We start from the raw sequence: 12,830 nt of genomic DNA on the forward strand, positions 1-12,830 counted from the left end.
AAATAAAGTAGGAATGAACAGGACATTCTCAGGATGGCAGGTGTTACTAGTGGGGTGTCATAAGGATCAGTGCTGGGACCACAGCTGTTCACAATCTATATAAATGACTTTGATGTCAGGACCAAATATAATATTTTCAAATTTGCTGATGAAGAAACTAGGTGGGAATGTGAGTTATGAGGAGGATGTAAACCTGGACAATCTAATTCTGGGGTTAAGGATATGGCAAATGGAATGTAATGTGAATAAGGTTAAGGTTTTACCACCTTTGTGGATTAAAGCAGAAAGGCCAAATGGTGGAAGGTTGGGATGTGTTGATGTCTAAAAAGATCTGAGTGTCCTTGTTCGTGAGGGAATGACACAAAGTCATGATGGTCGTTCAGAGAGCCGGTACAGACATGATCAGCAAATGGCCTCTTCGTGCATCACAATTCTGTGATGACTCACTAAAAGCATTCAGGTGCAGCAAGCAATTAGGAAGCAAATATTGTGTTGACTTTCAGCACAAGGGGAGTTGAGTACTGGAATATGGATGTGCTGGAATTGTACATTGCATTGGGTGATACTACATCCCAGAACTGTGTACAGCTTTGGCCTCTTTATTTGAAAAAGTATATAATTGCATTAGAAATAGCAGCATGGTAGCACAGTGGTTAACATTGCTGTCTCAGAGTTCCAGAGAACTGAGTTCGATTCCTGGCTTGGGTCACTGTCTGTGTGGAGTTTGCATGTCCTCCCTGTATCTGCATGTGTTTCCTCTGGGTCTTCCAGTTTCCCCTCTCAGACCAAAGATGTGTGGGTTAGGTTCATTGGCCATGCTAAATGGCCCCTTGGTTTCAGGGGGAACAGGCTGGGCCTATAACCTTTGGAGTTTAGAAGAATAAGAGGGGATCTCATTGAAACGTAGAAAACCCTGAGAGGCTTTGATAATGTGGATACCAAGGGGATATATTTCCTCGTGGGGGAGACTAGAACTAGGCGAGACAGTTTAAGAATGAGAGGTCTCTCTTCCAAAATGGAGGAGAATTTTATTCTGAGAGTTGAATCTGTGGAAATTGTGGCTAAGAAGGCGTACGGTGTACTGGCCTTCATTAATCGAGGGATTGAGTTTAGGAGTCGGGAGGTAATGCAACTTTATAAGACCCTTGTCAGACCCCACTTGGAGTACCATGTGCAGTTCTGGTCGCCTCACTACAGGAAGGATGTGGAAGCTATTGAGAGGGTGCAGAGGAGATTTACAAGGATGTTGCCTGGATTGGGAGGCATGCCTTATGAAGATAGGTTGAGGGAGCGAGGTCTCTTCTCCCTGGAGAGACGAAGGTTGAGAGGCGACCTGATACAGGTTTATAAAATGTTGAGAGGCATAGATAGGGTGGATTCTCGGAGGCTATTTCCCAGGGCTGAAATGGTCGCTACGAGAGGACACAGGTTTAAGGTACTGGGGAGCAAGTACAGAGGAGATGTTGGGGTAAGTTTGTCACTCAGAGGGTGGTGAGTGAGTGGAATCGGCTGCCGTCGGTGGTGGTAGAGGCGAACTCGCTGGGATCTTTTAAAAGACTTCTGGATGAGTACATGGGATTTAATGGGATTGGGAGTGACAGATAGCCCTATGGCCTGGTAGGTATGGATATGATCGGCGCAACTTATGGGCCGAAGGGCCTGTTTGTGCTGTAGTGTTCTATGTTCTAACTTCCCAGAACACAGTCGAAGCTGGTTCATTACACTTTTTCAAGGCTGATGAGGCTGATTCTTGGTAGACAAAGGAGTATGGGCTTATGGGGAACAGACAGCAGAACGGAATTGAGACCACAGTCAGATCAGTCGTGATCTTATCCAGTGTTGTTAAATGGGCGGCACAGAGGCACAATGGTTAGTAAAGGAAATAAAGGAGAGTATTGAAGGAAATAAAGGAGAGTATTGAAGGAAATAAAGGAGAGTATTAAATTAAAAGCTGATGCGTTTAGAGTGGCTAAAAGTAGTGGGCGAGTAGAAGATTGGGAGAGGTTTAAAAATCAACAAAGATTGACGAAGAAGATGATAAAGAAAGGAAGGATAGACTATGAAGCTAAACTGGCACTAAATATAAAAAAGGATAGTAAGAGTTTTTATAAATACATAAAGAGGAGGAGGCTGGCTAGAGTGAATATTGGACCCTTAGAGGATGAGAGGGGGGATTTAGTGGTGGGGGATGAGGAAATGGCTGAGGCCTTAAATAAGTTTTTTGCCTTGGTCTTCACGGAGGAGGACGTGAATAGTTTGCCGGGTATTAAAGATAGAAGGATGGTAGGAGTTGAGGGCCTGAATGCGATCACAGTCACTAGAGAGGTAGTGCTTGATCAACTAGCGGGACTGATGGTGGACAAGTCCCCAGGACCGGATGGAATATATCCCAGGGTTCTGAAGAAAATGGCAGAGGTGATAGTAGATGCCTTAGTGATTATTTTCCAAACCTCGCTGGATTCCGGGGAAGTGCCGGAAGATCGGAAAACAGCTAATGTTACGCCACTGTTTAAAAAGGGTAGCAGGCAAAAGGCAGGGAATTATAGGCCGGTTAGTTTTACGTCTGTTGTGGGAAAAATGCTTGAATCCGTCATCAAAGAAGAAATAGCGCGGCACCTTGAGAAAAATTGTTTGGTAGAGCAGATGCAGCATGGATTCGTTAAGGGGAAGTCGTGTCTGACAAATTTATTGGAATTCTATGAGGATGTGACTAGTGCGGTAGACGGAGGGGAACTGGTGGATGTGGTGTTTCTCGATTTTCAGAAGGCGTTTGATAAGGTGCCGCACAAAAGGTTGCTTCAGAAGGTTAGGGGGCATGGAGTTGGGGGTAAGGTGTTAGCGTGGATAGAGGATTGGCTGTCTAATAGGAGGCAGAGAGTTGGTATCATTGGGTGCTATTCTGATTGGCGGTTGGTGACTAGTGGAGTGCCCCAGGGGTCGGTGCTGGGGCCTCAGCTATTTACCATTTATATAGATGATTTGGAGGAGGGGGCTGAGTGTAGGGTGTTGAAATTTGCTGATGACACAAAGATAAGTGGAAAAGCAAATTGTGCGGAGGGTGTGGAAAGTCTGCAGAGGGATCTAGTTAGGCTGAGCGAGTGGGCGAGGACCTGGCAGATGGAATACAATGTTAGCAAGTGTGAGGTTATCCACTTTGGCAGGAATAATAGTAGGAGGGACTACTACTTACAGGGCGAAAAGCTGCAGCATGCTATGGTGCAGAGGGACCTGGGGGTCCTTGTGCATGAGTCGCAAAAACCCAGCCTACAGGTGCAGCAGGTGATCAGGAAGGCAAGTGGGATGCTGGCCTTTATAGCAAGGGGGATTGAACATAAAAGCAGGGAGGTCTTGCTGCAACTGTACAGGGCACTGGTGAGGCTGCAGCTGGAGTAGTGTGTGCAGTTTTGGTCGCCGCACTTGCACAAGGATATTTTGGCCTTGGAGGGAGTGCAGAGGAGGTTCACTAGGCTGATACCGGAGTTGAGGGGGTTGAACTATGAAGAGAGGCTGAATAGACTGGGTTTGTACTCGTTGAAATTTAGAAGGATGAGGGGGCATCTTATAGAGACGTATAAGATAATGAAGGGGATGGATAGGGTAGAGGTAGAGAGATTCTTCCTGCTCAGAAAGGACAGTAGGACTAGAGGGCACAGCCTCAAGATAAGGGGGGCGCAGTTTAGAACGGAGTTGAGGAGGAACTTTTTCACTCAAAGGGTGGTGAGTCTCTGGAATTCTCTGCCCGTTGAAGTGGTGGAAGCTGCCTCGCTAAATATATTTAAGACACGGGTAGATAGGTTTTTGGTAGGCAAGGGAATTAAGGGTTATGGGGAGAAAGCGGGAAAGTGGAACTGAGCCACTTCAGATCAGTCATGATCTTATTGAATGGCGGGGCAGGCTAGATGGCCTACTCCTGCTTCTATTTCTTATGCTCTTATGTTCATTGTTGCCTTGCAGTGCCATTCTGGCCTCGGATGACTGTCTGGAGTTTGCACATTATCCCTGTGTCTGCATGGGTTTCCTCCAGGTACTCCAGTTTCCTCTCACCGTTGAAAGATGTTGCAGGTCATGTGGATTGGCCACGCTAAATTGCCCATCAGTGTCAGGGGATTAGTAGGGTTATGAGAATAGAGCTTGGATGGGATCGTTGTCTGTGCAGGCTCAATGGGCTGAATGGCCTCCTTTTGCACTGAAGAGATTCTATGATTTCAACAGCCAGATAGCCTATTCTTGCTCCTAAGTCCAGTGTTCCTAAAGACAAATTTAGAGAGTAGTCAGCGAAGCATAACGGATCTTGGGCTTCGTTAATAGTATTAGTGGGTAGAAAAAAATGACGTTATGCTGAATCTTTCTAAAGCTTTGGTTCGGCCACCACAACAGTAATCCAACAAGTTCTGACCACCATACTTTAGGAAGGATTTGGGTCCTTAACTGTACAGAAAAGATTTTCCAGGATGGTTTCAGCCATGAGGTTGGTTGGAGAAGCTGGATTTGTTCTTCCTGCAGCAAAGTAAATGAGGGAGATTTATGAAAGTTGTTCAGGATTACAAGATTTAGATAAAATGGACAAAGAAAAGCTGTTCCCATTAACTTATTGTAAAAGAACGAGAGGTCACAGATTTAAGTTTTTGGGGCAACAGGTACAAGTGGAGTATGTGAGGAAGAAAATTTCTGTAGTGTGAGTGGTAAATAACCTGGCTGTCCCTGCCTCAGAGGATAGTGGAAATGGAAACAATGCATTACCTAAAGTGGAAGTTGGATGGGCACTTGTAGGAAATGAACTTGCAGATCTATGTGAATATAGCAGGGGAAATGGACTGACTGGATAGCCCCACAGAGGCTGCACGTGCTTGTTGATCCCAATCAACACCTGCGCTGTAATGACTTTTTAAACTTCAAGAATTTGTGCACAAGCCCCAAGATGTCTATGTTTCTGTACTTTTGTTGAAGTTGTACCATGTACTCTGTATCATTATGCTTGCCACAGTGTATCTGTGATGCCATCTCCCTGGCCTTGCACAAAACCCTGGGACATGTGGGTAACAGAGACACTTGTGTAAGACTACTATTTATTGACTACAGTTCAGCCTTCAACACCATTGTTCCTACAAAACTCATCTCCAAACTCCGTGGCCTATGGCTCAGCTCTTCCCTCTGCAACTGGATTCTAGACTTTCTAATCCACAGATTAAGTGGAATAAGTAAGAATGAGCAACAACACCTCCTTCAACGATTATCCTTAACACCGGTGTTCCGCAAGGCTGCACCCTCATCCTCTGACAGTACTCCTAACACACCTGTGATTATGTGACCAAATTCTGCTCCAACTCTATTTTCAAATTTGCTGGTGGCACCACTGTAGTGGGTCCGATCTCAAACAGTGATTAGACGGAGTACAGGAAAGAGAGAATCTGGTGAATTGGTGCGACGCCAATAATCTCTCCCTCACTATCAACAAAACAAAGGAGATAATTATCAATTTCAGAAAGCATAATGGAGGACATGTCCCTGTCAACATCAGCGATGATGAAGTGGAGATGGTCAAGAGCTTAAAGTTTCTAGATGTCCAGATCACCAACAACCTGTCCTGGTCCCTCCACGCTAATGCTATACTTAAGAAAACCCAGCAATGCCTCTACTTTCAGCAGGCTAAGGAAATTCGGCATGGCCACTACAACTCTCACCAACTTTTACAGACTGCATCAGATTGGTAAAAAGTATTGTCCCCAGAGTGAATACTTTTTCTGATTTGGAAAATTAACTTAACAAGCACCAATTTCACTATCACATAATGAACATATGTAGCTCCTGGCTTGGGTCACTGTCTGTGTGGAGATTGCATGTTCTTTTTGTGTCTGCTTGGGTTTCCTCCCACAGTCCAAAGATGTGCAGGTTAGGTTGATTGACCATTCTAAATTGTCCCTGTGTGTCCCAGACATGTAGGTTAGAGGGATTTAGCAGGGTAAATTTGTGGGGTAGGGCCTGGGTGGGATTGTTGTTGGTGCAGTCTTTCTGGAGGTTTCACAGCTTGGTGTGGCTCAAGCTCTGTCCAAAACTGCAAGAAACTACAAAGCATTGTGAATAAAGCCCAGTCCATCTCACAAACCAGCCCCCCAACAATTGACTCTGTCTATAGCTTCCTGCTGCCTCGAAAAAGCAGCTGGCATAATCAAGGACCCCATGCACCCCGGACATATTCTCTTCCACCTTTTTCCATTGGGGGAAAAAGATACAAAAGTCTGAGGTCGTAGAGATTTACAGCATGGAAGCAGGCCCTTTGGCCCAACTTGCCCATGCCGACCTTTTTTTTGAAACCCTTAAGCTAGTCCTAATTGCCCACATTTGGCCCATATCCCTCTATACCCATCATACCCATGTAACTATTTAAATGCTTTTTAAAAGACAAAATTGTATCAGCCTTTTCTACTACCTCTGGCAGCTTGTTCCAGACACTGGCCACTCTCTGGAAAAATTGCCCCTCTGGACCCTTTTGTATCTCTCCCATTTCACCTTAAACCTATGCCTCTAGTTTTAGACTCCCCTACCTTTGGGAAAAGATATTGACTATCTAGCTGATCTGTGCCCCTCATTATTCTTTAGACCTCTATAAGATCACTCCTAAGTCTCCTACATGCCAGGGAAAAAAGTCCCATCTATCCAGCCTCTCCTTATAACTCAATCCACCAAGTCCTGGTAGCATCCCAGTAAATATTTTCTGCACTCTTTCTGGTTTAATAATATCCTTTCTATTATAGGGTGACCAGAATTGCACACAGTATTCCAAGTGTGACCTTACCAATGTCTTGTACAACTTCAGCAAGACGTCCCAACTCCTGTATTCAATGTTCTGACCGATGACACCAAGCATGCCGAATGCCTTCTTCAGTAGAATGCCTTCTTCTGCTGCCACCAGATGTTTGAATGGACTTACGTTGTATAAAGTTGATCTTTTTCTGCACCCAGCTATGACTGTAACACTATATTCTGCGCCCTCCTTCTCTATGACCAGTATGCCGTGTCTGTATAGAGTGCAAAAAACAATACTTTTTACTGTATACCAATATATGTGGTAATAAATCAAGTCACTGCTCATTTTATTGCATTATATTTAATCAGATATAAAATTGACCTGTCTGTGTCCTCCTGGTGCCTATTTTCCTTGATGGTTGGGAATGCACTACCTGAAAGACCAATAGGAACAGATTGAATAGATACTTGAAGGGAGGAATCTGCATGGCTCTGGGGAAACAGCAGTGCTGTGAAACTTATTGGCTAGCTTTTTTCAAAAAACTTAGTGTAGGGACAAAAGGCCCAAATGGCCTTCTTCCATGCAACACAATTCAATGATTTGAATTTCTATGTCTATAAGATACCGTGCTGAATGCTTCCTGGTGGGTTCTGGTTGTTCTGAAGTGTTATTCTGTGTTCTCTTGCCGGTTGTGCACATTTATATATTATTTGCATGAATTAATCACTTACTATGTTCATACTTTCGTTCTTTTTCTCTTTTGTTGATAGGCCCTTTTCTCTAACTTGGTGGAAGTGGCTAGTACTGACTGGAGTTAATCTTGCTGGAGCACTTGGGGTAAAATTTGTTGGAATCTTTGTGATCCTTCTGGTAGGAATTAATACTGCGTTTGATCTCTGGCAGCTCCTGGGAACGCTGGATATTTCTCTGGTAAGCAGTTAGTCTAATAGTTTCATGTTCCAGAGATTTGTTATTTAGAAGCAATATGCAGGACGTGTTTCTGAGCAGTTTTTCAACTGTGCTCGGGCATTATTTACTGGGTCAAGTAGTACGACTGAAAATTGGATATCCTAATCAGTAGGTAACGCAATTGTCAGAAATTTTCATGAGAAAGGAAAGTTGGAATTCAAATGCTGTTATTTGATTTGATTTGTTATTGTTACATATTAACATACAATGAAAAGTATTGTTTCTTGTGGGCTATACAGACAAAGCATACTGTTCATCGAGAAGGAAAAGACAGAATGCAGAATGTAGCGTTACAGTCATAGCTAGGGTGTAGAGAAAGATCAACTTAATGCAAGGTAGGTCCACTCAAAAGTCTGATGGCAGCAGGGAAGAAGCTGTTCTTGAATCGGTTGGTACGTGACCTCAGACTTTTATATCTTTTTCCCGATGGAAGAAGGTGAAAGAGAGAACGTCCAGGGTATGTGGGGCGCTTAATTATGCTGGTTGCTTTTCCGAGGCAGTGGGAACTGTAGACAGATGGTGACTGTTGTGTACATGCTGTTAGGATAGGTTGCATTCCGTGTATTAGAAAGCTCAGGGTGATCTAAAATCTTGTTCAGATTGTGGTGTAACCACTGAGTTGTTTTCAAAGTGATGAATAGAAGAGCAAATGAACATAATGTTCTGGTTTCTGTGAAGCAATGGATTGATGTCTGCAAGTCCATTTTGTTTCAGTTTTGACTCCCCAGAATGCTTTATGGAGTTAAAAGCAAAACAGTGCGGATGCTGGAATCTGAAACAAAAACAGAAAGTGCTGGAAGATCTCAGCAGGTCTGACAGCATCTGTGGAGAGAGAAAGAGGTGATGTTTTGAGCCTAGATGATCCTTTGTCACAGCTCTGACGAAGGGTCATCCAGCCTCAATATGCATGCGTTACATGTATGTATATGTTATTGCAAGATGTTCTTATATTTTTAGAACTAGGTGCAGGAGTAGACCATCTGGATTCTCGAGCCTGCTCTGCCATTCAATAAGATCATGGCTGATCTTTTTGTGGACTCAGCTCCACTTACCCACCCGCTCAGAATAACCCTTAGTTCCTTTACTGTTCAAAAATTTATCTACCCTTGCCTTAAAAACATTCAATGAGGTATCCTCAACTGCTTCACTGGGCAGGGAATTTCACCGATTCGCAATACTTTGTGAAGAAGTTCCTCCTCAACTCAGTCCTAAATCTGCGTCCCCTTATTCCGGTTCTAGTTTCACCCGCCAGTGGAAACAATCTCCCTGCTTCTATCTTATCTATTCCCTTCATAATCTTATATTTCTATAAGATCTCCTCTCTTTTGAATTCCAATGAGCATAGCCCCAGTCTACTCAGCCTTTCATCATAAGCCAACCCTCTCAACTCCGGAGCTGGCTTCACTGATTATGTAGACTAATACATATAAAAATTTTTAAGCAGTCCGCTTTTGGAACGGAGTTGAGGAGGAACTTCTTCACTCAAAGGGTGGTGAATCTCTGGAATTCTCTGCCCGTTGAAGTGGTGGAGGCTGCCTCGCTAAATATTTTTAAGAAGCGGGTTGATGGGTTTTTGATAAGAGAGGGGATTAAGGGTTATGGGGAGAGGGCGGGAAAGTGGAACTGAGCCACGACAGATCAGCCATGATCTTGTTGAATGGCGGGACAGGCTCGAAGGGCCAGATGGCCTACTCCTGCTCCTATTTCTTATGTTCTTATGGTGTAACTGGAACCAAACTGGATGTATCATTATAAAATGGAGATGCCTAAGAATTGTATGGTTCAAGTAATCTATATGGAAATTCAGATTTTTGTTACAATTGACTTTGAGCATTGATAGATTCTCAAATCCCAAAATACTGATACCCCTATCACCCTGTTTTCAGTTCGAGAGATGACGTATTCATGTTGAGGAATAGAAGAGAAATTAAGGAGTACAGGTTAGGTAATGCTGTGTTTGCATTATCAAGTTCTGTAGGAGAAAGGAAGACTAGAGGGGGTAGAGCTCACAGTTTAGAGGTTATGGAAAAATTAACGAGTTAGAGATGGTGTGATTAATCTTCATTTGAATATAATGAGACTAGTGAGGAGGCAGAACATTTAGAAATGCAAAGATGTTAGTGGAGGCAGTGGCATAGGGGTATTGTCTTTGGACTGGTAATCTAGAGTTCCAGGGTCATGCTCTGGGTACCTACACCCGCTTAAGGGCAACTAGGGATAGCTAATAAGTACTGGCCTAGCCAGTGATGCCCACATTCTGTGAATGATTTTTAAAAAAATACTGAGTGTATGTGATCTGAAGGAAGCTGACAAAACGAAAGTGAAGAGTTAAGTGGAGCAATTGTTACATATCTAAAAGCTAGGTTTGTCACTCATGAATGCATATTTTGTTGGCAGGTCGAATTTGGGAAACACTTACTAGCACGTGTTTTATGTCTCATCGTCTTGCCTCTTGCATTCTACACAGCATTGTTTGGAATTCATTTTTTGGTTTTAAACAAAAGGTGAGTTATTGAATAGAAACTCTGTTGGAACTTAAACTCTCAACTCATTAATGGTCCACGGCCTATCTTTTCTCTGTTGGAGCCTAGTTTCAGATCTGGTTCAAACAGAGTTTAAAGGCCTCCTTTCCTTGAATCTGACCCTGTTTTTCCTGTCAAATAAAATGAGTCCACATGTTGAAAGGATACTCATTTTAAGTGTCCTAAGTGAAATTAGTTCCTAGTCGCAGCTAGGTGGGTATATCATGAGGCTATGTGAATTGTCTTCAAGTTGGAGATGTGTAGGCAATTTAAATTTTTCTCCTTTTATTCTTTCATGAGATATGGGTGTTGCTGGCATTTGTTGCCACCCCTAATTGCCCTTATACTGAGGGGGTTGCTAGGCCATTTCACAGCAAATTCAAGTCAACCACATTCTTGTGGTTTTGGAGTCACATGGATGCCAGACCAGGTAAGGATGGCAGATTTCCTTCCTTGAAGAACATCAGTGAACCATATGGGTCTTTACAACAATGAATGATAGTTTCATGGTCACCATTGCTGAGACTAATTTACTCTGCCATGGTAGGATTTGAATCTATATCCTCAGAGCTTTGGCCTGAGCCTCTGGACTATTGATCTAGTGACACTTACATTGTTCCACTGCTTCCGCATGTGTAGTTGAACACCAGCTAAGTATTGAGTTAAAGGCAAGTATTATGTCATCCAGCACTGGTGGATCTCACCTTGGTGATATTTCCCCTTCATTCTCTATTCCAACCGCTCACTCCCCCACCCACCCAGTGGAGTCCCAGTTGAAGTATTTTGTCTATGTACAAAATTTAAGAAGTTATACAAATTGTCACTTGGTAGTACAGAACATGAGTATGGCTGAAAAAAGAGACATTTTGTGAAGAGGGGTGTCATAGTTTACAGAGAGACTTGGACAAGTTGCAGAGCTGGGCCGAGAGGTGGCAAATGGAGTTTAATGCGGAAAAGTGTGAGGTAATTCACTTTGGCAGGAATAACAAATGTGTAGAGCATAGGGCTAACGGTAGGACTCTGAATAGTGTTGACAAACAGAGGGATCTAAGTGCATATGTGCATAGATCCCTGAAAGTTGGAAATCAAGTCGATAAGGTTGTTAGGAAGGCATACGGTGTCTTGGCGTTTATTGATAGGGGGATTGAATTTCGGAGCCGCAACGTCGTGTTGCAACTGTACAAAACTCCGGTGCGGCCGCACTTGGAGTATTGTGTACAGTTCTGGTCCCCACATTATAAGAAAGATGTGGAGGCATTGGAGAGGGTGCAGAGGAGGTTTACCAGGATGTTGCCTGGTATGGAGGGAAGGTCCTATGAGGAGAGGCTGAGGGATTTGGTGTTGTTTTCGTTAGAAAGAAGGCGGCTAAAAGGAGACCTTATTGAAACGTACAAGATGATTAGAGGTTTAGATCGGGTGGACAGTGATAGCCTTTTTCCTTGGATGGAGAAAGCTAGCATGAGGGGACATAGCTTTAAATTAAGGGGTGGTAGTTATAGGACGAATGTCAGAGGTAGGTTCTTTACCCAGAGGGTGGTAAGGGTATGGAATGCCCTGCCTGCTGCAGTTGTAGATGCGCCAAATTTGGGGGCGTTTAAGAGGTCCGTGGATAGGTTTATGGATGGAAAGGGAATGGTTTAGGTTAGAGGGTCATTGCTTTTTTCTTAATTGGTCGGCGCAACATTGAGGGCTGAAGGGCCTGTTCTGCGCTGTAACGTTCTATGTTCTATGTTCTAAAGGTTTTCCTCTTGCATTGATGTTCTTGCGAGGTTCAAGAATACTATAGGTTTAGTTTTCTGGAGAAACGTGCATAGAAAATAGAAGCAAGCATCAGCCATTCAGCCCAATGAGCCTGCCCTGCCGTCCATTTTCATTATGGCTGATTATCAAATTCAAAACCCTGATTCCACCTCCCACCTCTTGCAATACCCCTCGATCCCTTTAGCCCCAAAAGTTATATCTAATTTCTTCTTGAAATCACACAATGGTTTGGCCTCAAATTACTTTTTATGGTAGTGAATTCCACAGATTCAGCACTCTGGGTGAAGAAATTTCCCTTCACCTCAGTTTTAAAAGGTCAACCCCTTATCCTCAAACGATGATCCTGGTGCTGGACTCCCCACCATTGGAAACTATCTTTCTGAATTTACCATGTTTAACTTTGTTTGAACTTTATAAGTTCCTATGAGATTCTCTCACTCTTCTAAACTTCAAAGAATACAGTGTCTCCTCATATGACAGTCCTGCCATCCCAGGAATCAGCCTGCTGTGCTCCCTCTATAGCAAGGACATCCTTCCTCAGATAAGGATACCAAAACTGCAAACAATACTCCAAGTGTGGCCTCACCAACACCCCAAACAAATGCAACGAAACAACCACATCCCTATTCTCAAATCCTCTCGCTATGCAGGCCAACATACCATTTTCCTTCTTCACTGCTTGCTTTATCTGCATGCTTACTTTCAGCTCCTGATGCATGAGGACTCCAAGGTCTCATTGGGTATCCCCCTCTCTCAATTTACACCGATTCAAGTAATAATCTGCCTTCCTATTATTGCTACCGAAGTGGATAACCTGATGTTTGTCCACATTA

General features: G+C 43.5%; 1 protein-coding gene across 2 annotated transcripts in view; it reads left to right on the forward strand.

Annotated features, from left to right (window-relative positions):
* Positions 1-12,830, forward strand: part of pomt2 (protein-O-mannosyltransferase 2) — a 215,986-nt gene that overhangs the window by 43,873 nt on the left and 159,283 nt on the right. For both annotated transcript variants that reach the window (XR_013888529.1, XM_080202117.1), the window contains exons 6-7: positions 7,516-7,675; positions 10,112-10,218. Coding sequence is in view for 1 of the 2 variants with exons in the window: in XM_080202117.1 (XP_080058243.1) it covers positions 7,516-7,675; positions 10,112-10,218 (267 nt within the window). In the remaining variant the exon portion in view is untranslated. The remainder of the gene's footprint in view (positions 1-7,515; positions 7,676-10,111; positions 10,219-12,830) is intronic.

Source organism: Carcharhinus amblyrhynchos, chromosome 14, assembly GCF_965287045.1.
Source record: "Carcharhinus amblyrhynchos chromosome 14, sCarAmb.v2.hapA, whole genome shotgun sequence".
NCBI classification, from domain to species: Eukaryota; Metazoa; Chordata; class Chondrichthyes; order Carcharhiniformes; family Carcharhinidae; genus Carcharhinus; species Carcharhinus amblyrhynchos.